The sequence below is a fragment of the Scatophagus argus genome, chromosome 3, assembly GCF_020382885.2.
Source record: "Scatophagus argus isolate fScaArg1 chromosome 3, fScaArg1.pri, whole genome shotgun sequence".
In the NCBI taxonomy this organism is placed as follows: domain Eukaryota; kingdom Metazoa; phylum Chordata; class Actinopteri; family Scatophagidae; genus Scatophagus; species Scatophagus argus.
The window spans coordinates 13058882-13083102 of record NC_058495.1 but is presented as its reverse complement, the minus strand read 5'-3'; the positions used below and the strand labels follow the sequence as shown (position 1 = coordinate 13083102).

The window sequence follows — 24221 nt, the reverse complement described above, 5'->3', positions numbered from 1 at the left end:
TGGCATACTAAATATGGTAGTTTGGGCATCGATAAATGCAGGGGTAGTGTTATAAAGCGGTAAGCCCTTCTTGTGTGAGATCCCACCCGCCCACTCAAGTTACACAGTGCAAGAACAGGCATTTGTGGCGCAGAGTGAGGATGACAGAGGCGCCGCTCCATCTATTACAAGTCTGCAGCCACCCAAATGATTTCAAAGCTCTTTTGTGATAAAATATAAGATGTTTCTTTAAGCTGGTCAATTGGTATATTCAGTTCATTTCAACTTTTATCAAATAATTCAGCAACAGCTCAGCTTTTATCCAATACTGGCACATTAAAAGATGTCTGCTTTCTATGCTACTGTGACGTTTTACAGTCCATGTCGATTACCTTTGGACACGTTACCGCAGCGACTCCACACACAAATCTTGCTCACGGTCTTCTGTTCGACTCTCTGGAAGAAATCATGTGCTCACTGCTTTACATATTCGTCACTGTCGAGCATGCGCCGCACAGTAAGTTGGGAACGCGCAGCTCGTACCTGAGAACACCAGGCGCGAGGATCACGCACGTTCACGTGAGCGGATCGAGGACGCAGCAGCTAAAGCTAAACGGACAGCAGTCCACCAGGCCCAGATTATTCACGGAGTCTACTGTCGTTCATTTTGTTCAGGCAGACCTCCGACCGGCAGGGATTAGAAACGTGCGAGATCATATGTGTGTGAACGGGGAAAGACTAGCACAAGATGGTTCGGGAAACCAGACACCTCTGGGTGGGAAATTTACCCGAACATGTTCGAGAAGAGAAAATTGTGGAGCATTTTAAACGGTAGGTTACGCAAGAGGAACCCTCTGTTGGCGAAGTAGCGCGCGCTAGGCGCAGTCCTAACGTTAGCTAGTTTCGCTGGGTAGACGGCGACTAATGCTAATGCTGCTAACGTTAGCATTTTTAAGTTTTACAGGTCCGGGAGGTTTCAAATTTGCTACATGTGTTTGATTGCAGCACACCGATATTTACTAAATCGGGATGTCGGAAAGAAAACGATTTAAGTATAAATGTTTACGATTTAAGATATTTGGTTAACTTTTGCCAATGCCAGGAGGTAAGTAGCTTGGTTTGCTAGCCACCGAGCTACCACCCAACCAACCATTTTGTGGGAAGACGTTATCATAATCAGTACAAGCCAAAAGGCAGCTAGCGTTAGCTCGTCAGCGGGTCAAATAACATTAGCTGACTTGTGTTATTTTTGCCACTGGACACTTCTGACACGTAACTTATTTTTTTGTTAACTGACATTAGAGAACTATTGAAATGTAGTGAATCCAAGATGTGCGACAGATCGGTGATCCCACAGGACAAATAATTAAATGTTAGCAAGTTGTTGAGCTGCTTGACGTCGGTAGCCATCGCTGTTAAACTCGGCTAAGATACTGTGTTGCTTTCTAATTTGTCCAAGTTACTAGTCGTGGATTCAGATTTTGTTCCAGTTAGTATGCAAGAGAAGTGGCTGAATGATTTTTTTTTGTGCTTCTCTGTGCTCATAGAAGTAATTTTAAGCCATGTAACGTTATACTTCCTAATCATTTGATACGTGAGTTAAGGCTGTTCGAGTAACTCAGACTTATCTGTAACACAACAGTTACAGGTTGTGGAAGACGTTTCAGCACCGTATTATTAGTGGCCTAGTGACTGTTATGCGTTTATGCTTTTTGTAGTTGTTAAACACAGACATCTGTAATATGTTCTAGGGGCATGCTTAATAACATTAAGACTTTAAACGCGTTCATTAATATGTGACAACAAGCGTAATCTTGCAGCATAATGATATCAGACTATAAGTCTCTTTAGTATGTTCAGACAGTTAATTTCTGTGTGGTACCCTAAAAGGAAACAGTGGAAACGTGCTTATGTTTATAAGTGTACGCAAATTATTATGTTTTGTTTAGTGTATCGGCGCCTCTTCTGTTGTTTCTTTGCCTCACTCTGACATACAGAGATACAGCTGCACTTAACCTATTGTTAGCTGGTGTATATGTAATTTCCTCTTTGTTTTCATTTTAATTCTTTCTCAGGTATGGGCGCGTGGAAAGTGTTAAAGTGCTGCGGAAGCGAGGGTCAGAGGGTGGTGTTGCAGCCTTTGTGGATTTTGTGGATATCAAAAGTGCACAGAAGGCTCACAATGCTGTCAACAAGATGGGAGACAGAGACCTTCGGACTGACTACAATGAGCCTGGGTCAGTGCCTAGTGCTGTTCGGGGCCTTGAAGACAGCTCCCCCTCGAGCAGTCGAGATGTTACAGGATTCTCTAGGGGAACAGTTGGTCCTGTGTTTGGCCCACCTGTGTCCCTTCACACCAGAGAGGGACGTTATGAACGGAGAATAGATGGGTAAGTGGACACGGCCTCCCCTTAAAATCCTGGGGAATCTAGGTTTTGGATAGGTGTAAAGCCTAAACACATAGTGGGGTTATTCGTGAGGGACATGTTCCTTGAGGGGGTTACACAAAGGTAATTAGGGATTCACTTTTCATCATAATTGACTTGCCTTTCCCATGGGATCTAAATAAATTAACTACATTATCATTTGGTAAGGTAACTATAATTCAAGGTTTGACATCTGGTTTGGATATTACATCTGCAAGGAATATCCTGGTGAGTTTTGGATTTATTACATTTTGTGGGAAACTGCCTTGGGGAGCTTTTGGATATTTTCAAAAACATTTTTCTCCTAAACATTGGATCTTACCTTGATTTTTACTTGGAATCGCTTGAAACTGGAAGTAAATCCCCATTATGAAGGATGTACTTTTCTGTGAAGAATCTATTCAGGCAATATGTAATTAATTTAAGGATCTCCCATCTTGGGTTGTCAATTGTTTTTTCCTCTTGGCAACAGCTGATGGTTGGACTACTTTTACATTTTTTCCCATGTGGATACGGCCTGTTCTGGATTAAAATTTTGATTGAGCGGATGGAAGAAAGTTAAGTTGTTGTTTTTTCTTTACACATCACAAGAAAGACAGAAGTAGTGCTTATGTCCTAGGCTATCTAAGTCATTTTAGGATGAGATTAACTATATATACTCACGTTTTGTCCCAAATATGGAAGCTAGAAGACTTTGCAAGAACACCTGAGGATCCAAACAACCAATCAGCAAAGTTTGTGGAGCTATCCTTGATTTGTATTGATGGCCCTGAAGACAGACGAAGACCACATAGTTCGGATGTACACTCCTGGATGTACACAATACCCATACCAAATGTTGGATGTACTGGTGTGGACCCTAGTATGGATAGGTGTAGCTGCTATTCATTTGGATTACTCGCAAGTGGATGTAGCTGTGTGAGGCCTCAGTGAGGAGAAGAGCACTCGAGCAAGTATGTTACAGAGCTGAAGACAGCTTTTTCAAAGTAACTTGAAATGTTACTACAGAAAGATGAAGCCTTCCCATATGACCTGATAAAATCGATGGATTATGGAATTATGTTATGCCTATGAGCCCATGAGGATTTTATGTGCTGTGATCATAGTGTCTGTAATTCTGCAAGCTCGTGTGATGTTAAACAGTTCACCAGTGGAATACATTTTTGACCTATTTTTTTTTTTGTTGTTTTTTTTTAAATTTACTTGAAGCCTAACATTTGGAACATACTACTTCCTCGTACTGCAAGACAAGACTGATCCACTTGGATGTATTTTCCATTTGGGCAACAACTTACTTGTAAAGTCAACCTGGAATGCGATAATTACAGTTCATCATCTTTTTTTTTTAATTCCATATTTATTTATTAGGGTCTTAATTTCCACTATTTTTCTTACCACATGCCCTGAAATAGAAAGATATCCATTTCTGTGATTGTTTTGTTTTTCCCCTTTTTCCATCCAGTGAAGAGAAATAAGTAGCCTAACTATGGATTATACATCAACAATCCACTGGCCTGGTGCTCCACACTATTTGAAGATAACGGGCAATGCGATTCAAGAGAACCGTTTTTGCCTAATTAGATCAATTGATTTTTTTCCCCCCTTGGTTTTTCATTCGGGCTCGCACATTCTGAGCTCCTAGATTTGATTTGGATTAGTTTCGGTAACTTCTTTTCCAAAAGGTTGGTATTGCTCTGCCCTCTGCATATTTTCTTTCTATAATCTTCCTTAGTGCTGTTTAGGTTTTGCACTGCTTTTGTAGAAAATATTAATTTGATGAGAGGACAAGTATATATTTTCCAAAAGTCATCTATAAATGTATATATGTATTACTCATAAGTATTACAAAATATTGTTTTCATATTGAATACACGGATATGAACTCTGTATGACATTTTAAATTTCAGTACCTCCTTATCTCCTTGATAGGAGACTTGTCCAGTCGATTATTTAAGAGAAATACTTTATTTTGATATGTTCTTACCAGCAATATTTCATGAACATTTAGCCTCTGAAATCAACTCCCCTGGACATCCGGAGTAGTCAAAAGTACTTAATATTTTAAATTAAATATGAGAAGCATTTCAGTACTGCAGACTTATGTGTTTGTATAAGTAGAACAAAGAAAGCTTTATAGACTGTGATAGTCTGGAGTGGTTTTGATTCCTTTTACTGTTTATGAATTTATGTATAGCAGAATTAGCTAATTGGTGGTTCTGTTGCTCTCAGAAAATAAAAGGTCATTGTAAGATGCTAGATCTGAGCCACGCACATATTTATATTTAGTATGTAGAGATGGTGCCAGCATTTGATATTTTGACCCCATTATGTCAGAGTCAAATTAAGCAGCTCATTTGTCCAGTCGTGATAAATTTGATTAAATTTTCTAATCTGTAGTACGTAAAACAATGTAAACTCTCAAATGTCACCTGAATGAATGCACCATTTATTCTCAAACTCATTCAAATGTAAAAAAGCAGTTCTTCAAGACATGTTGGCACTTTTTTCTTCTTGGTAGACAAATGGGAATCCTTTAGAAGTTTTTGATGCTAAGAAATCAAAAATTGTCACAGGCAGACAATGTCACAGGCAGCAGTGCTGCCACTGCTCTGTATACCAGCATTAAGCTATTTTATTTGACCTCACATCTTATCAGGCCTGCTCTCAGCTGTGGCCTTGCTGTTCTGGCCATTTGGATTTTCACAGTTGTGAATTTCAGTGCCCAGAGTGCTTTAACATTTAATTGTTTATTTGTTTTTGTTTTGCCTTTTTTGTTTAGAATCATAGTAATCCTGTTTCTCTCTCTACCCTGTTCTTATTTTACAGTAGCTCAGAAAGCCGTGAACGGGCATATGATCACAGCCCATATGGACACCATGAACGCAGCGGCACTTTCGACAGACAGCGTCACTATAACGCGGATTATTACAGAGATCGATCTATGTTTGCTGCTGCTGGCCCAGGGAGCAGTGCTATTGGTGGAAGCTTTGAGGCATCAGACACACATTTTGACTCTAGAATTCGAGACCCCTTCACTCTTACTAGTTCTACACGACGTGACCTGTACAGAGATGAGAGAGGACGACGTGTTGATAGAACCTACCATCACCGTCGGAGCCGATCATCTCATTCCTCACAGTCAAGGCACCCTTCCCCGCAACGGACCACAGGACAAACCCCCAAAACTCCTCATTCCCCTAAAAGAGCTCATTTGTCCCCTGGGCGAGGCCCACAATCTCGATCCAGGAGCAGATCTTCGAGCTCTGATTCTGTCAGCAGCACCAGCAGCACGGGTAGTGGCAGGTGTGATATTTGTGTTAACATTTCAGGTTTCAGGGGTTTGGTGAGCGAATAAATACTTTCATTAATATTATTAGTAAATACTTTGACTTAAAAAATGTGTCTAACCATTGTTCTCTGGCTTTCTGATTTATTTATTTTGTGAAAACAGTGATTCAAACAGCAGCTCGAGTGATGGGTCTCGGGCACGCTCTGTTCAGTCATCAGCTGCACATGCACCTACTCAGTCTTCTATGGTGCTTGACTCGGATGAGCCACGAAGAAGCTTTGGAATTAAAGTTCAGAACCTTCCGGTGCGCTCCACAGGTGAGTTTCTGCATGGCTTAGAAGTTTTAATTCAGCCTCATAAAGACTTTATGGGCCAGAGGGCATTGTGTAAAAATTGAGCATAGAGATAAATTACCTGGGCCACTCTAATTTATAATGTAGATAATATACACATTAGTAGTCTTCAGTTGGGTGCTGTTGATTTGTATGGCCTACAGTCTTTATTATAGTGATTACAAGTGTTCTCTTTACTTTATTTACATGCCAAGACCTCAGATTAAACACTGTCTGCCAAGAAAATTTTTATCAAGTAAATCAGTTAGGCGCACAATATTTTGATTTATCACTCAAAATCGATCAGTGAATCATCATTCACTTGTGTTGTCTTTTCTTAAACTTCATTTTGTCTTGTTGGTTGCTTTATTATTGCATTTTAGTGGTTAGACCCATTCATTTTGAATGTGAGCCCACTGGTATACTGATCATTCTGCTTCTAATATTTCCACAGATGTGTTGTTACCAGTTAATGTTAATAAATGAACCAAATGTACTACAATCTTACATTCTGTAACATCCCATTTAGAGTAAAAAAATTCAAAACACCCAGATCAGGCTTGATGTCCTGCTTAAAAAGAATGAACAAAAATAGTATATTGCGGATTCAACACCCACCCCACCCCTACAACAGTTTCAGTAAGAAATTGGGGAAACTAGAAAAGTGTAAGCACTGACTGTGAAAGGAAGCTGTGAAAGGAGAACAAAGAGAGTCAGCAATATGAAAAGCATCATTCCCTTACACAGGTTTATGGGTGAATGAATTCTTATCAAAATAAATGTTTTAATACTGTGTGGACTAGACCATTTTGATGGTATTGGAAAATCTGTTGTTGTCAGTACTTATGTTGAAGATGGGCATTGGATTATCTGTTTTTTTCCTGTACAGACACAAGTTTAAAAGATGGACTTTTCCATGAGTTCAAGAAACATGGGAAAGTGACCTCAGTGCAGATCCACGGAGCATCAGAAGACCGCTATGGTTTGGTGTTCTTTAGACAGCAGGAGGATCAAGAGAAAGCCCTCACTGTCTCCAAAGGAAAGCTGTTCTTTGGCATGCTTATTGAAGTCACTGCCTGGAATGGTCCTGGTAAGTACTGACAAATACACAAAACAGCGTCTTTTTGAATTCTTGGTGCCAGCAAGCACTTTTGGGGGGTTCATATTAGATAATATGAGCTTGACATGTAATAGCATATAAGTAATATTTGTGGTAAACTCCCTTCCCTCAGAAACTGAGAGTGAAAATGAGTTCAGGCCCTTGGATGGGCGGATAGATGAGTTCCACCCAAAGGCCACAAGGACACTGTTCATAGGCAACCTTGAGAAGACCACCAGTTACCAACAACTTCTTGACATTTTTCAACGCTTTGGAGAAATTGTGGTATGCTACCATTTGATTTATAAATTGGTAAATGTTACATTTGATATGGGTTTCTAATTATTTTGTCTTCTCAAGGATATTGACATCAAGAAAGTAAACGGAGTTCCCCAGTATGCCTTTGTGCAGTATTCCGATATTGCCAGTGTCTGCAAGGCCATTAAGAAGATGGATGGAGAGTATCTGGGGAGCAACAGACTAAAGGTATTGTTTTAACAGGAGTAACATTTCTAGTTTGCATAGCTTTCCAATCTATTGCATCCAGTGTATATAATATGCTTGATGTTCTCTTTATCCCTGAAGCTTGGTTTTGGGAAGAGTATGCCTACAACGTGTGTTTGGCTAGATGGTTTGGCATCCAGTATTACAGAGCAATACCTCACTCGACATTTCTGCCGTTATGGACATGTAGTTAAGGTAAGGTTTTATATTTTCTCTTACTTAATATATACAGCTTTAGATTTTAATGCCATTTGATTTTTCAAAGTTCTAAATGTATGTTTTTGTTGCTTTTTAGGTTGTGTTTGATAGATTGAAAGGGATGGCCCTCATCTTGTACAACAACACAGATTTTGCTCAGGCAGCTGTAAGGGAGACCAAGGGTTGGAAAATTGGTGGTAATAAAATAAAGGTAAATGATGCCAAAACATGCTTGATGAAAGATGTTTTTCACCAATCATGTTTCACCAATTTCTTGGTGTCAGTCATCAATCCCTGTATGTATGATACATGTTTATGTGTTAAACTTATTTATTTGTTTAAGGTGGATTTTGCGAGTCAAGAGAGTCAGATGGCATTCTACCGGTCTATGCAGGCATCTGGTCAAGACATTAGAGACTTCTATGAAATTCCCCCTGAACGACGGTAAATTTCCCATAGTTGTTTAAGTGCTTGAAACTGATAGTATCGACAACTTAAAGCTTTTTAAAATGACATAAATTTGACAGTTAATAGAATTTGTAAGATTTATTTATTTATTTTATTTTTTCTATTTTTTCTTTCTGTTGAAATTATTGAGGTTAACAGAATTATTTATTTTTTTTCTCTTCCTATTCTCTTCATTCACTTTACAGAGAGGATCGCAGACCACCATACCATGAGTTTACGGCAGAAAGGGCTTACTATGAGAATATACGAACCCCAGGGCTCTATCCAGAGGATGCTCGAAGAGACTATGCTGCTCGCAGCAGAGACCGTTTTCCTGAACTGGAACACTATCAGGGTGATCACTTCGACCCACGTTATCATGAAGACCCAAGAGACTACCGCGACTACAGAGACCCATTTGAGCAAGACATCCGAAAATACACATATATTCAAAGGGAGCGAGAAAGAGAGCGAGAACGTTTTGAAGCTGATCGCAGCAGGTGGAGCCCTTCTCATCCCAGACGACCTGTTACTCCTACAGTATCTCCTTCACCATCTGAGCGTGCTCCCAGAGACTCAGAACGACGGGTTTACAGCCAGTCCTCAGAACGCAGTGGTAGTGTGAGCTCAGTGTCACCACCACACTTCGACAAATCTGAAAAGACCCTGCTGGAACATGCCTCGAAGAGTGACAAGAGTGAGAAAAGCAGTCAGCCAGATCGTGTGGCAGGTGCTGAGAAACCCAAACGTACAAAACGGAAGGAGAAAGGTGACAAAGCTGAGAAGATTAAATCAAGAAAACCAAAGGGGCAATCCCCATCCAACCCACTGCCTGAATCAGAGCTTGAGACTGGTTTTGATGGTGGTTCTGGAAGAGGAAGGGGATCAGACCAAGATGCTTATGAAAGGCAGAAATGTAAAGGGGATGGCGACTCTCTTTCTGGAAGTCAGTTGTCAGCTGCTCATCATGACTCTGTAAAAAGTGAGAGATCTGAAATGAGTAAAGGTGAGAATTCAGACTTGGATGGAAAAAGTCGACTCAAGAAACATGTGAAGTCTGATACTGGAAATGATGGTAAAGATTCATCAGTGGATTCAGATCGTCTTGCTGCTAGAAAAAGGCGCTTTGCTGATTCCAGTGGAAGAGCTATTCGTCAGAAAAGAAGCAGGCATGAGGAGGAGGATGGTATTCAGTCCACTGACTTTGGTACCAGTGCTGTATACTTGAAAGAGTCAGACAGTGATAAACACAAAGACACACAACGGAGAGATTTAAGACTCAAAACTGATAAAAGTGGCACTCAGAAGGATGGCCAAGAGGACCTTAGAGGACAAAGAGAGAAATCAGAGGGATCTTTAGAACCAGAGTCAAAACGACATCCAGGGCACACTTCATCTAGAAGGTTTTCACATGAGGGGAACACAGACCAAAGCAGTATCAGGGAACAGGAACACCATGCTGCTTTCAAATTTGGTGCTCAGAATGCTGACACTGATAAAAGTGCTAAGAACAAGGAAGACCATGTTGATATTGACCTCTCTCAGAGTTACCGGAAGCAAATGGAGCAAAATAGACGGTTGCACCAACAGCAACAGCAGCGTGAGTCATCAGACAAACTTGACAAACCAGGAAGTCCCCAAGGAAGTGAAACAGAGGACTTGGAACATAGAAGTCTTGTGCATGAGGTTGGTAAACCACCTGAGGATGTCACAGATAACTTTCCATCTCATAAACTAAAGAAACTAGACCAATTCGACACTGACTCTGGGGTTAAGAGGGAGCGTGTCTATAGGAGCTTCAGACAAAAAAGTGAAGATCCTGACTGGAACATTGCATCTCCAGGACATCAGCAGTTTTCTCACCATGCAGATGAGGACTTTGTGGATCCTTCTCCGAAAGAATTAAGTAGAAATGAAGAAAAAATTCACACAGATCTGGAGATATTAGTCAAAAGGACACATAACACACAAGTAAACAAGCCAAACACCCCATTACTTAGTGTGGAAGAAGAGCAACAAAAGAGATGGGAGAGCAGAGTGAAACAAGACTTAATTCCTGACCTGAACTTTTCTAGAAGTCTTGGTAAAAACATTCACAATCGCAAGCGTTTGGAATATGGTATTTGGCATGACTTAGAGCCTGGGGAGGTACGATCTGACCCTGAGGAGGACAGAGACGCCAAACCACACTCTCCTATGCCCTCAACGTCTATGCCTTTTTCAGACAGGCCAAGGGTTGACAGGTTTGCAGACCCCAAACTAGCACAGCTCGAAAGGAACAAATTCTACTCCTTTGCACTTGATCAGACCATCACACCTGATACAAAGGCTCTGCTCGAACGTGCAAAATCTCTGTCATCTTCCAGAGAGGATAACTGGTCATTTTTAGATTATGATTCTCACTTTGCAACTTTCCGCAACAGAAAGGACACTGAAAAGGTAGAATCAACACCGCGACCTACACCCTCCTGGTACATGAAAAAGAAAAAGATTCGAAGTGGATCTGAAGATAAACTTGATGACAGAAAGGAGGAGCCTAAGCCAGAGGAGCAGGAACGCAGGGAACTATTTGCCTCCCGCTTCCTTCACAGCCCTGTCTTTGAGCTGGACTCTAGACGACTTCAGCACTTGGAACGCAAACATGAAGAACCTGAGCAAACGCAAAACCAGCAGCCAGGTCAGACAGGGACGGGAGATAGTGAACTTGACTCAGGGCCAGTTGTCCTTTTCCATAGTCGTTTTCTGGAACTTATGCGACTACAACAACAGAAGAATAAAACCCAAGAGCTGCAAGAGGCAAAAGAAGACACAGTGCTCATGGATGAGAATAAAGAGGAAAAAGCACCAGTTCAAGAGCAGCAACCTTTACAGTTGCCGGAAATGACGGAATCTGTCAATGTGCCAGAAATGAAACCCATCAGTCCTGCTGAAGAGATGATCTCTGAACCACGACACACACCTACTGCTGTCACCCAGTCTGTGGTCAAGGACCCTCCATCAGAGGAGAAATGTGTTACTTTAAATCCAACACCTGATCCATGTCTCCCTGCGTCATTTGTAAAGGAAGAGGTAAAAGAAAATGAAAATGTTGTACCAGTGCACAGTTTGGCAACTGAGATGACATCTGATTCTGAAACTTCGGGAATAGCAGCACATGAACCCAGTTACTCAGTGGATAAATGTAAGCTTTCTCCTTCTGAACGGAAATTGGATATTGTTGAGGATGTAAAACCTCCCTTTATGGAAAACCCATGCCACCGCGATTCTCATGATGAGTTTGTTAGCAGTTCAGAAGCTGAGCTGGAGCATGAGACCACACAACCAGAAATGCAAGCCCCTAGTCCTATACCACATAGTCTTGCAGAGGAAGTGGATGTAGTCAAAAAACAGATCCATTCCACTTGCAAAGCAATAACAGAGCCTGAGCCACAAAAGAAACTTCAGGTTAGTAAAGTGCAGATATCTGTGGATAATGATGCAAATAATGAGACAATCTCACCTCAGAAAGAACATAAAATAAAAGAAATAAAAAATGAAATATGCAAACCTGCTCCAGTTGCTCCAGTTCCTGTCGTATCTAATTCTGGTTCTGAGATACAAGCAACACGCAAGAGTGAGCGCGTGAAACGTGGATCATCCCCAAGAGCTGAATTGAAGTCCACTGGCAAATCTCCTCTTCATGGGTCAGATTCTGATATATTGGAGCAGAGCAGCATACCATTAGCCAGAGCAAGAAGAAGAAATGTAAAATCTGTGTATGCCACCCCAGTTGAAGATGAGGTGCCAGTTCGTTCCGGGAAGGAAATGACAGAGTCACCGCGCGCTGCACGAAAGCGAGGTACAGACAAGGAAGCAACGCAACAACAAAATATCGAACAGGACCCACCTGCTCCAAGTCCAAGTCCTGCAACTAAACGGGGCCGCCCTCCCAAGAATCGTAAACAAAGAGACGAGAATTCAGCAGTTAAAGTAGAAAAATCACAAATGGACACTAAAGACACGGATTCAAATCAATCAGAAAGCGGTGAACGAATTCCAAGAATGTCAAAAGGGAAAACATCCCCTCATGCCACAAAGAGTGCGTTGAACCAGACGTCTGCAGTTCTAGGATCTGTATCAACAAGGAAGGGGGAAAAAACTGAGGTGGCGGAGGATGATGATCAGGAAATGGATTTCACAGATGAAGATTCCGTGGCTTTGCAAGATTCATCAAGTTCATGTAAAGATGATCCATCCACAAAAGCTGACCAAAAGAAAGAGGAGAAAGACAAACAAGGAAGAGAAATAAGTAGAGATAAAGATGTTATGCATGAAAAGGCTTGTGAAGGTAAGTCAAATGGGAAAGAGACTGATTCCTCAAGCTTTGAAGAGAAACCCACCAGAGGAAAAAGCAAGCTGACAAGGAATCCTAAATCTCCTGTCCTCAAGAACCTCAAAATCAGGCTAAATGTCACAGAGGTGAAAGATCTTCTTCAGTTAGGGGATGATGAGCTTGGTAATCAAGAGAATTCTTCAAAAAGTGATCATGTTTCAAAGTGCACTAATGTTAACAAAGGAGGCTCCATGAGTGAAGAAAAGGAAAATGCCACTTTGGAGAAGAAGGAGCTCCTGGAAACACCACAAAGCTTAATTTTACAGGAGTTGGAATTGGAGCAGGCTGTCGAAAACATTGCTAAACTGACAGTTCCAGCTTTTCCAGCCAAACCACCAACACCACCTGTCCCACCTGCTGAAGTAAGAACTGATCCAGAGGAAGAAAAACCTTCTAACCCTGCTAGCGAGACAGAACTCATGGCTGCTATTGACTCCATAACCACTGAGGAAGCAACTGTATCTGAAACTCAAGCACCACCACCAAATGCAGATCTAGGATCAGAACCTGAGATGCAAGACTTCATTCAGCCTGGCAAGGAAGAGGAACCTGAAACTAATACAACTGCAGTACAGGAGGAGCCTGTGTATCCAACCACGCCTAAAAAGGGCACCAGGGGAAGACCCAAAACACCCAAATGTCCTAAAGGACAAAAGCAAGTGAGGAAGGATTTGAAGGAGGGACATTCAGTAACTGAGGAACTGGCAACTCCTTTAACAGATAGCACAGCTTCCAGTGTAAAGATTGTTCCAGAATCAACTCCGTCAGCAGCGACTGCTACGGTTATTACTCCTACTACGTGGAAGTCAGAAGCTGAGCCTTCAGCTGTCAAGACTACAGATATAAATTCAGAGGCATCTTCTGAAGAACGCATTCAGCATGTTAAATCTGTTAACCCCCAATCTAAGAGTCCAGTATGCCCAAAGTCTCAACAGGTGCCACCTGAATGCATCTCCCCTTCCTTGTCTCCACTAGCAAACCGGCCAAACATCAGGTCCATTCAACCAACTCATCAAACAATCAGAAATCCTGTTTCTCCACCAGATTGGCGCCAGCCATCTAAAGACACAGGAGCCTCACCTTCACCTGTTATGCCATTGGCATCTAAGGAAAACCAGCTTTTACCCTCAGACTCTGAAAACATGGATATTGAACAAGACACAAGTGACTTGAGACATATTCTTATGAAACACAAAAATATATCACTGCCAGGGAGTAGTTCTGTTGCTAGTAGTCTGCTCACCCTGCGAGATCAGAACCCCATTGAAAGTAATCCTCCATCAGCTGTTGTGCCAAGTAAATCACCCCTACCTGATGGTAGAATGCCAGGCCATCCAGCTGCATCTATTGTCAGACCTACAGCCTCACTACCCTCTCCGGAGACAAAGTCTGTCATCTCTGTTATTGCATCCACTGGAACCTCAGTCATCAGCCGTGTTTGCAATCCTCCTGAGCCTGAGGACAAAGTAAATATGAACATTGCAAATCCGTGTGTGGACATGGCTTTACCCAAATCAACCTACAGGTCCAGCAAAGATGACACTGGTTCATACCATGGGCCATCTGTCGGTGATGATGGAGGAAGTGCTGCTCGCTTCATTGTTGAGAGTCCCAATCTTGGTACAGGATCATGTCCAGGTCTGAGAGTAAATACATCTGAAGGAGTAGTAGTATTGAGTCACTCAGGCCAGAAAACAGAGGGACCACAGAGGATTAGTGCTAAAATAAGTCAGATCCCTCAAGCAACAGCAGGTGACATGGAATCTCAGCAGTTATCCATGCCCCAGATAAAACCAGATTTGTATGGTCATTCTCATTCAGGACTTCAGAAGGGGCCTTCATCACAGACAGATCACGGACATCCTGGTAAGATGCAGGCGGCTTTGTCTTCAATTAAACAAGAAAGCACTGGTTTGGAAAAGATGGAGTCTGCTTACCAATCTGGACCTCAAGGAGTAGTGAAGCGTCTCACACAGGGTAACCAGCAAGTATTGAGTTACCATCAAGATTACATGCCAGTAAAACATCAAAAGAAAATGGACAGTGCTGATTCTCACAGTACAGATGGAGCTAAGCCACCTTGGACCTCTGCTATAAGTCCTGCTATAAGTCCCCATTTGCCCTCTCCACCTGGCAACCATGTAGGTTTTGTTACAGCAGCGGGTGACAGAGCTTCCTCCCATATTACTGGGGTCAAACAGGAACCGCGATCTCCTCGCAAGTCAGGTCATCCACACACTCAGTTTACCAAAGTGTCCTCCCCCATAGGCTCCTCTTCACCCAAGGGCATACCAGTGATGTTGTCCACTGGCCATCCTGCCATGCAGCAGTTTATCACTGGTGTACATCATCCAGAACAGTCAGTTATCATGCCACCTCACAGTGTGCCTGGAGGCTTAGGACGGATGTCTCCTCACCGTGTTACGCAGTCAATTCCAGTGGGGCATCTCGTCCAAGGAGATGTTCGCGTCAATACTCCACCGCTGTCTGTGATGAGCTATGGGATGCATAGTGAGCCTCTTGCCTCTCCCTGGTCTGGTCCCATGCAACCACGGCCCACCTCACCACAGACTGTTGGCAGAGACAAAGTTCTCAAGGTAAACCCTGGTTCTTTGAGGAGTCATGAGGGGGAACAGGAAGAAACCAGACGCTTCCACCAGGCTCCAGGAAGACAAACTGCCACACAGATAAAACCGGAGCCCATGCAGTCAGATCCTCGTGGGCCATTGCGGAGTGGTGTCCAGTTGGAACCATACATGACACAAAGAGATATACGAGCGCTCTTGCACCAGCAGGGAGAACGTTTGGCCTCAGACCCTCATTCAGGACACATTCAAGAAACTCTGCCCACATCTTCAGCGCCCTCAAACCTACCCTTATCTTTGTCTCCACGAGCACATATTTTAGCTAAAGGTGTGTCAGACAAGGATATAGCGAAGCCATTAGAGGCCAAGAGGCCACATTCTCCTCATCCTAAAGATGGAATGATGGGGATCCGACAATCTGGGCAAGCAATGGCATCTCCCCAGAGAGTTCAGCTAATAACACCAGGACCTAGCAGCTCATTCCCAGAATACTCAGGGATGTACTCAAACACAAGAGGCATCCATTCTCAAATACCAGAGACCTCTTCTGTTGGACTTAACCAGCCACCACTGAGCGTCACACCAACCATGGTGAGTTCACTGTACTTAACATTCCAGATTATAAGGTACACTTAGCTGATTTAGTCTAATACGCATGTATTAAATCCTACCTTCATGAAGTTTAAAATGTTAATTTTTTTGTTGAAACAGTTTAAAAGAGGTGTTGATTTGACTTCATGGTCATTTTGAAAACTGTGGTTTATGATGTTTTTAATTGTTTGGCATTATACTGAGAAGGTTTTTTAATATTCAGTTGAGCATAATATAAACTGGGCAGACAATAATAGACTGGCCAGCTAAGTTTATGTTCAAATGTACATTCATGTTCCAGAAAGTGTTTATGATGCATTCATTTTTTTTGTTTCTTCCGTAGGGTGCAGACCTCCAGGCTAAGCCAGATGGAAAGATGACACAGCCTGTTAATATGATGCAGTTGCTCACGGTAAGACAAAAACTACTCATAACAATTTTAAGTTTTGTTTGTGGTTGTTGAACAAGAACTGGCGTTGGCTGACATAAATGTCTGTTTTGTCTCATGTTTTAACAGAAATACCCCATTGTATGGCAAGGCCTGTTGGCACTGAAGAATGACACAGCTGCAGTCCAGTTGCATTTTGTCTGTGGCAACAAAGCGTTGGCTCATCGATCGCTGCCCCTACAAGAAGGAGGCACATTGCTTAGGATTGTCCAGAGAATGAGACTAGAGGCTTCACAGCTGGAAAGTGTAGCACGAAGAATGACTGTATGTGTCTTTTGTTGGACCCATTGAATCATTTTGCATTAAAATCAATCGGTTAACAACATTGGCCTTTTTTCCCCACCTCTATAGGGAGACAGTGACTTCTGTCTGCTCCTTGCTCTGCCATGTGGACGAGATCAAGAAGATGTCCTAAACCAAACTCAAGCTCTTAAGGCCGCTTTCATCAACTATTTACAGACAAAGTTGGCTGCTGGTATCATCAATATCCCTAACCCAGGTTCCAATCAGGTACAGTGTGATTTTTGATATGTTTGAGGAAAGAGTTTTTGTATTTTTTAAAAAAAATTTTAAGGTATATTATTAGATTCTTTGAACTGATCTACCTTGCATGTATCATTCATGTGTGAACAGTTTCCTTTAAAACTACTATCTGAATCAGCCTATCAAACTGAACCAGGATTTATCTGTATCAAAAAGCTAACTCAGAGCAGACAGTGTCAAAAGTCTGGTTTATTTCATGACTTTGAAACACAGGTCTGCACTGTGCAATTTGCAGACATGTGGATATGAAACAGCATTCACAGCCACAGAGGAGCTCGTACTGAATATATAAATATGGAGAGTAGTAAATAAAGCAGAAACTAGCCCGCAACAATTAACAATGCAAAAATGAACTTTAAGTGTATGGTGTAGACCAGTGAAGAGCTCTGGCTTTGACAGATGTGCAGATGAATTCAGCTCTCTTATCTCAGCTGTAAAGCAGGAATACTTATTTAATCGATTAGTTTATCTACATCAAGAAATTCTATTATAATCTATTCAGTGTTTCATTTTCCAAACGTGAAAACTTAAATGCAGGTACCTCTCAAGTAGGTTCATCTGGAGAGATAAGTTTCCATAGTAACAAGCCCTGGTAAACCTGGTTTGTAATCTTGCTTATAAAACACACCTAGTATCATTTGTTGATTCTCTGTAATTTCCAGTGTGTAATTGATGTTTTCTGTTTTTTTTGTCCAGCCTGCCTATGTGCTACAGATTTTTCCACCATGCGAATTTTCAGAGAGCCACTTATCCCAGCTTGCTCCTGACCTTCTGAACAGGATCTCCAGCATTTCACCGCACCTCATGATTGTCATCACCTCTGTGTAACCTTGACTGTTGGGAATGTCCCATCGATGGATTTTCTTGCTGATGAGCCTCAGGAAACCAGAGGAATATGAGAATTGTTTTTTTCTTGGACACAGTGGGAATGTGTAGGGTGTACCCTATCAACCTTTTTCTTTTTTTTCCCCCCATCAGACCTTTTTTTTTATTTTTTTATTTTTTTATTTTGTCACTCTGGTATTTTTGTCCTTCTCAAAAGAACTCAGGGATGGACCAAACCAGAATCAGTCTTATTTGACAATTTCTCTGCTGTATTTCTATTTATTGGCATTTTATTTTACTGTTCGGAGATGCTCTGAGGGAAAATGAGGATGTTTGATGAACAAGAATGAGTGACTATCTGGGTGGCCTTTTTCTTTCATCTGTCTTTTATTGATTGTCATATTAATTTCTTCACAACAGAGGATCATTGAAGCTGTTGTACTGCAGTGGCTGAAAAGACATTTGAACATATGATTTTAACTAATTATGTACAGACTTCCTCCCCCTGGCTTTCTTTAGAGGAGGAAGAAATGTCAACCTTTGGAGACCCTGTAGAGGACCACATTCGTTTAAAAGCTCCTTTAATTCCACCAGCTCTGCTCATCTTCTCACACTACTGAAGCAGTTACGCCTGCCTTTGCATTGAACAAGCTACAATTTGATTTGGGAGGTTTTGAATACAGGACATTGTAAATATTTTAAATATTTAAACTCTGACTATGGAACTTGGACAACTTGACAGAGACTTGAACTCTGGGACATACAAGAATACAGAAAGTGGATTTAGATGGATCCTTGATTTTTTTTTTTTTCTTTTTTCTTTTTTGGTGTAAATACTTTAAGACAAGAAGGTTGGCAAACTCTTCTGTGGAGTCTGCTGATGGCACTTCATATTTTGTAACTCAAATAAAACAAACTCCAGAAAACTTGAATATTTAAGATATAATCCTTTATTTTTATGTTGTGTGTGTGACTTGGCAAGAATGTTTCTTTTTAAAGAACTGATGTGTGATCTCCCTCACTTTAATACACAAGGTATGCCATTTAAAACAGGGTTGCACGTTACTGACGTGTTTACTGAGTGCAAAAGAGAAATGGTGCAGTACTCCACAAGTATTAAGACATACAAGAATATTGTCCTTGAAATGGCACCTATTCCTTCTGCCTCATTAAAAAGTTCTGAAAATATTTTTAATTTCACAAGTTTGACTACTCCTCTTGCTTCACTGTAAAGTCTGTACTCTTCACTGGAGTCTTCAAGTTTCCACGTCAAACTCGTAGTAGTAAAATAACAGTGAATTAATATGAATTGTGTGTATGAACAACAATTCTAAATCTGAATTTGGAAATTTACACGGCAAAAGAATCAGTACCTCAGTTGCAACTGTTTTTAAATTTCTGCCATTTAATTCCACTTTATTTAAGTTTGATGGGCATTAGTTTGTAAACTGAACTCCACAAATTTTACACATAAGTGAATACACGTCTTGGCAAGGGGTACTGCATGTGTGTTGTGTAAAGCCTTTAATGGCTCCAAAGGAAGCTGTGCAAAGTCTGATAAATTTCAAGTGGTGTCACTTGAGTGAATGCTTGTTGGGTCTGAAGTCTGAAAATGAAAAAAAATCTGAGGGTGTGGAGTTAGAAGAGAGCTTACTAGACCTCTGTACCCTGCTCCTTATCTTTGTAGCTTTCATAACATGCCTGAAACTACAACTAGGCTGCCAGAAGTGTAATTGCATTGTGGGTAATGTAGGTGTCAGGCTTTCACAAGGAAGACGAACAGACGCAGTTAAAAAGACGACCCCTCTGCCTCTGCTGCGTTAATGTTTGATATACTGTCTAAAAACTCTCCGCAGTGAGTCTGACAGTGTTATAGGGGTACAGTGTTAAAGTGGCGCTGCTAAAAAGTGAAATAAATTGCCACGTAATGATAGCGACAGATCTGACAAGCAGACACACGCAGTTGTCATAGTGAGAAAATCACATTATAAATGGTGCTGTCCATTTCATGTGTCCTGTTTCTGCACTCCTTTCGGACACATCCTGATTCATAATTTAAGAGTTGAGGACGATGGGATATTTGGACATGTCACAGTAGGAAAAACACAGGTCTAAATAAAATGAATTTGAATACTTAGCTGCTTCAGCTTCAGGGTCCCGGTGCTGTGCAAGCTGGCCCACAGGATGATAGGTTGTGCATCTTCTGCACAGTCCTCTTAACCTGCTGTAAGCTCGTTTATCACTGAGGTATATTTAAATACAGATACTCTTTGGGTAAATATCAGGAATAACAGACAAGAAACATACACAACCTAAATGTTTATAACTTATTTTTGACATGTACAAGGAGCAGTACATTTAAAGGATATTAAACAGAAGGCTCTGTGTTATATGTGCTTCAAAGGGGAGATAACTGTATTGTGTTACATGCACTGTCACTACGTCTGACTTAAGTACTACTTCATTTTAAAATGACAAATTTTAGTGTTTTAAATCAACACTGGAGCCAAACAGTGCCACCAGCTGGTCTTCATACTGGGAGATGTTCCTCTTCATGATGTCCATACAAGGTCCCAGCAAACGCTCAAAAGCCTGGATGTCGATGACTGAAAGAGAGAGAAAGTTAATTTAGATTATGCTGTCCTGTTGCAGGATTTTGTTTTCCTGCCTAACAGGTTGAGTCTGTGGTTTTCAAAAAAGGAAACGCCCATAGATTAATATTGTTATGATCCACTTCAAACTCAGCAGAGGGGTTTGTCAGTTTTTTTTTTTACAGAGTAACAATATGATGCTAACACGCGGTTAAAAGAAAAATAAGATATGTATTTTAAAGATTAATATATATTTTTTTATTTTTAAGAATAAAAAAAATATTTTTAGTCACAATGCAACAGCAGATATGCAGTTCAGTTGTGTCTATTTGTCCAGTCTGCCTCTGTCAACATTTTAGCTCTGTCATCCCCTGCAAACTGTACAGCTTTTAGTGTTTGGCAGTGGAAATCAAAGAAGTCATCAGGTTCTTAAGGCTTCCTCTTTAATTCCCCTTTTGTGGTACCTCAGACGTTGCAGTGCATTTTGTTTGATTACTGCTATGTCAACAGATTATTCCAGCCAATGAATAAGATTTGCAAGAAGAGACAATGAAAAGAGCGGACTGTTAATTGGATGTTGAATTACAGACATAACACCTTAGGCCAGCTGCATTCAACAGCCCAACAAGAGTCATTAAAAATGAGATACAGAAAGCTAAACTGACTGTGCTGCTACTCTTGAAACAAAGGAGGACAAACAAAGGTGTCTTCAGCATACCTAAACATTTGGTTTCACCCACAGCATAAACCGATGCTGCACGAGGTTTGTTGGTGACCAGTGCCAGCTCTCCAAAATACTGCCCTCTAGAGCACAGAGCCACCTCAACCTCTGTGTTATCCTGCTGGCCTGCCTTTGTCTGTGACAAACACAAAGTGACCGTTCACTCCTGCAGTCATTTCATGCATAAACATCACTCATTACCGGACATTAACAAAATAAAAGACTGTATCTGTGTAAGTGCAAAAACTAGCAATCAAATTCACAGAAGAGCTTCAGTTATTGTGCTGGACACTGTACTTACTTTGCTTTTTATCATTATTTTCACCTCCCCTGATTCCACAATGTAGAAACAGTCAGCCTCCTCCCCCTGCAAGCACAGGAAGCAGCAGAAACACCACATTTATTAATTCAGACCTGTTACCGATTAAGACAACGGCAGCCAAAGATACAAATGACCCAAAACTGTACCTGTGTTATTATGCGACCTCCATCTTTAAACACTCGGGCTCCCAAAACATCTACAATCTTCATTCTCTCCGAGAGCTTGATGAAGAGCAAATGAAGCAAGATGACACAACAAACACAAGACACAATGAGGGAACTAACTCTCCCTTTCTTTGTGTTCCTAATACAAACCTCAAGAGACCTCAGAAGAGGAACAGACTCGATGAAGGCCTCGTACATCCTCCTCTTCTTCGCGTTATTTTTCACAATCAGTCTGTGAAATGTGGCTCGATCCTGAACAAAAAAGAAACAACAACAACAACTAAAAAACAACAACAAAACAAACCAATCAGGATTTAACTTGTCTGTAAACTTGTTGCTCTGTTAACTTGCTGTATTAAGTACCATATTCATACACTCTAAAACTCTATGCTGCAGTGAAGCTCTGAAGACCTTCCTGGACTCACCAGCCCCCACAGGGCGCCGTCCTGCGTTGCAACGATTGTGGCAGCTCGCGGCGTGTTGTACATGAGTGCCAGCTCACCAAAGCTGCCCTTATTGTCGTACTTCCCAACACACACATTCACTCCGTCCTTCTGCACAAAAATATCATACACACCCCTGGGAATGATACACACACACACACACGGGGTGGAAATCATTATAAGACTGATAAAATGTACTGAAGTTTGAACATTATAAACAATCACTCACTTCTCTATCACATAGAAATTGTCTCCATCATCTCCTTGGTCTATGATGTGTTCCTGAGGTTTGACCAACACCTCGAACATGGCATCCAAAACCTCAGAGAACTGCTCCTGGACAACATCAGGCAGGACAAGTTCATTTGTATGATACAGAGCAACAGAATGAAGCTTTGGACAAGACATAATAGAGACACAAAGCAATATAAAAATACACATAACTAAGTTTTAAAAAGTGCAGCAAAATAGAAGATAAAACCTTAAAGCTTAAGTGAAATAAAACTGAAAAGTGAAGAGGAGACAGACAAAGAGATTGTAAAGATCTGAGGTCTGGAGGGATTTGTCAATTTTTTTTGTGTGTGCTTTGATACGCACACACACACTTACTTACTTACTTACAAACCTAAACTTCATATTCAGATTTTATCTAAAAACAAGGACCACCATTTCCTTCCAAGCTCATTTGCACTGTTGTACCTGCTCCAGTGTTTTAAACAGTAAAATATCTCTGCAGGCGTCCTGAAGTCTGCGACGCTGCTCGTCTGTTTTAGGATGCACGACCCGAGGCTCCGCGTCGTTGTCCTCGTCGTCATCAGGGTTATACGCCTCTGCACAAACTGCAGCAGGGCAAACATGTTCAAATACTAAAGTGTGGTCAACCTATATTAATATTCATGGCACATATTGGTCCAGACACTGACCTGAAACTCTGCGGTTGTATTTACTGGTGGTGGACTCTGCAGAGAGAGGGAAGCAGCAGTGAATTTTGCATTTTTATATGCATAATGAATTCTCTAGGTTAATGACTGTTGTGTCATGTGATCTGCTGGCTGGAGGTGGAGCTGTGGTTTGTTTTTTACTCTGTAGACAGTTTCTAGCCTGTTTTGTTCACACAGATATTTGCCCGTCTATGATCTTGTAGGTCTACACTTTCCCTTATGTGACGCTGACGCCAGGAAGCTCTGTGGTTTGAAACGTCAACAAAATGGCATTTCTTACACATTGCATCTTCTATTTGAAGCTCAAACACGAAAAGATATGATAACACTCACCAACAGTGTCTTCTTCCTCCTCTTCATCGTCCTTGTTAGGCTTATTCGACTTTGTTTCGAAGGTCACTCCTTTCTTTGCAGGTTTGGCACTGTGTTTTTTGGCTCTATGATCATTTCTTTGGCTCTCCAGAATTTTGGTAAAATGATGCACTGCAAACTCAACCAAGTCTGGTGGCCTGCGGCGAAGCACCTCCACTGTGTACCCCTGCAGAAGCTCTTTCAAACCGGCTGGTATCTCAACAGTACTCATCCTGCAGGTTCAGAGGTCACAGGCTGGATAGCTCACAATTAACTGCAAAAACCAAATCTAAATATCAGATGTTTAGATTTGAAATGTCAAATGTCGGCGTCAGCTTGTCCCCCAGATTTGATGAACATAGTTCTGTCTGGACTGTCACCACAGGAGCAACCCGACTCCTCCTCCTCTTGTCCCTCTTTCTCTAACAGTCAGCAGCTTATTGATTTCTTTATTTAGCACAACCAGCTGGAAAGTATCGACCAGGACTTTTCACATCAGATGTAATTAAAGGCTGTGTGATGGATTTCGCCTCAGAAGTTGATTTGGCAAAGCAACAACAGAGGGGGAGAGAGAGAGAACTGGAGTCAGCCTGGTGTCAGCTGCAGGATGTAAAATGCAAAAACTTTATAAGGGTCTTACAAAAAGTAACTCTTGGTATATAAAACTGAAATACAGAAGGGAGGAGTTTCAGTTTCAGTTTGATGGAGACAGACTTTCTCGGAAAAAGCTCATCATGCCTATTCAAAAGTCAAGTCTACTTCATGTCATTTTGTCATTCTGCAGCTGCTGGACATGCTGAGGTGAATCCCTAACATATATTTTAGTCTTGTCAAGTTTAGTGGTCGTCTATCTGAGGGCCCGAAATGTGCTACTTTTAATTTGATCATTAAATGCCTTAATAGAACAAACAGAAATACCTTCAATTAATCACTGAATTGACATTATTACATTTGTATCGTGGAAAGAGGTTCTACGTACTAAGCTCTGTGCATTCGTTAGACATTTTAATTCTTTCTTCTAATTCTTTTTGCTGGAGTATTTCTGTTGTT

At 41.3% G+C, this 24221-nt stretch overlaps 2 protein-coding genes across 5 annotated transcripts; one reads left to right on the top strand and one right to left on the bottom strand.

The window, feature by feature from the left end:
* Positions 1–511: 511 nt before the first annotated feature.
* si:ch1073-335m2.2 (msx2-interacting protein) lies at positions 512–18570 on the top strand. Of its 3 annotated transcripts, none has more exons than XM_046383708.1 (15): positions 512–810; positions 2055–2369; positions 5235–5708; positions 5857–6011; positions 6916–7116; positions 7259–7410; positions 7486–7611; positions 7711–7824; positions 7925–8038; positions 8171–8271; positions 8481–15822; positions 16166–16234; positions 16340–16534; positions 16622–16780; positions 17510–18570. In XM_046383708.1, exons 1-15 carry the CDS (start codon positions 728–730, stop codon positions 17639–17641), a joined length of 9732 nt encoding a protein of 3243 aa, XP_046239664.1. In that variant the 5' UTR covers positions 512–727; the 3' UTR covers positions 17642–18570. The 3 variants fall into 3 exon arrangements, with proteins under 3 accessions (XP_046239664.1, XP_046239663.1, XP_046239665.1); XM_046383707.1 differs by having other exon boundaries at positions 5232–5708; XM_046383709.1 differs by lacking the exons at positions 512–810; positions 2055–2369 and adding an exon at positions 3599–4087 and having other exon boundaries at positions 5232–5708.
* prkar2ab (protein kinase, cAMP-dependent, regulatory, type II, alpha, B) lies at positions 17821–24208 on the bottom strand. Of its 2 annotated transcripts, XM_046383747.1 has the most exons (10): positions 23154–24208; positions 22803–22838; positions 22579–22718; positions 22109–22215; positions 21862–22015; positions 21587–21688; positions 21419–21493; positions 21252–21317; positions 20948–21086; positions 17821–20244 (listed from the first exon to the last, which is right to left on the bottom strand). In XM_046383747.1, the coding sequence occupies exons 1-10, from the start codon at positions 23401–23403 to the stop codon at positions 20120–20122; spliced, it is 1194 nt and encodes a 397-aa protein (XP_046239703.1). In that variant the 5' UTR covers positions 23404–24208; the 3' UTR covers positions 17821–20119. The 2 variants fall into 2 exon arrangements, with proteins under 2 accessions (XP_046239703.1, XP_046239702.1); XM_046383746.1 differs by having other exon boundaries at positions 21419–21688.
* Positions 24209–24221: the final 13 nt, after the last annotated feature.

Excerpts from the sequence above, each read along its gene's own strand:
- prkar2ab (XM_046383746.1), bottom strand. The coding sequence starts at position 23,403 with ATGAGTACTGTTGAGATACCAGCCGGTTTGAAAGAGCTTCTGCAGGGG. Across the intron at positions 22,216-22,578 it reads TGTTTAAAACACTGGAGCAG|GAGCAGTTCTCTGAGGTTTT; the intron begins GTACAACAGTGC and ends GATGTTGTCCAG. Across the intron at positions 21,318-21,418 it reads GAGGTCGCATAATAACACAG|GGGGAGGAGGCTGACTGTTT; the intron begins GTACAGTTTTGG and ends CTGTGCTTGCAG.
- si:ch1073-335m2.2 (XM_046383707.1), top strand. The coding sequence starts at position 728 with ATGGTTCGGGAAACCAGACACCTCTGGGTGGGAAATTTACCCGAACAT. Across the intron at positions 7,612-7,710 it reads TGGGGAGCAACAGACTAAAG|CTTGGTTTTGGGAAGAGTAT; the intron begins GTATTGTTTTAA and ends TTATCCCTGAAG. Across the intron at positions 16,535-16,621 it reads GTGTAGCACGAAGAATGACT|GGAGACAGTGACTTCTGTCT; the intron begins GTATGTGTCTTT and ends CCACCTCTATAG.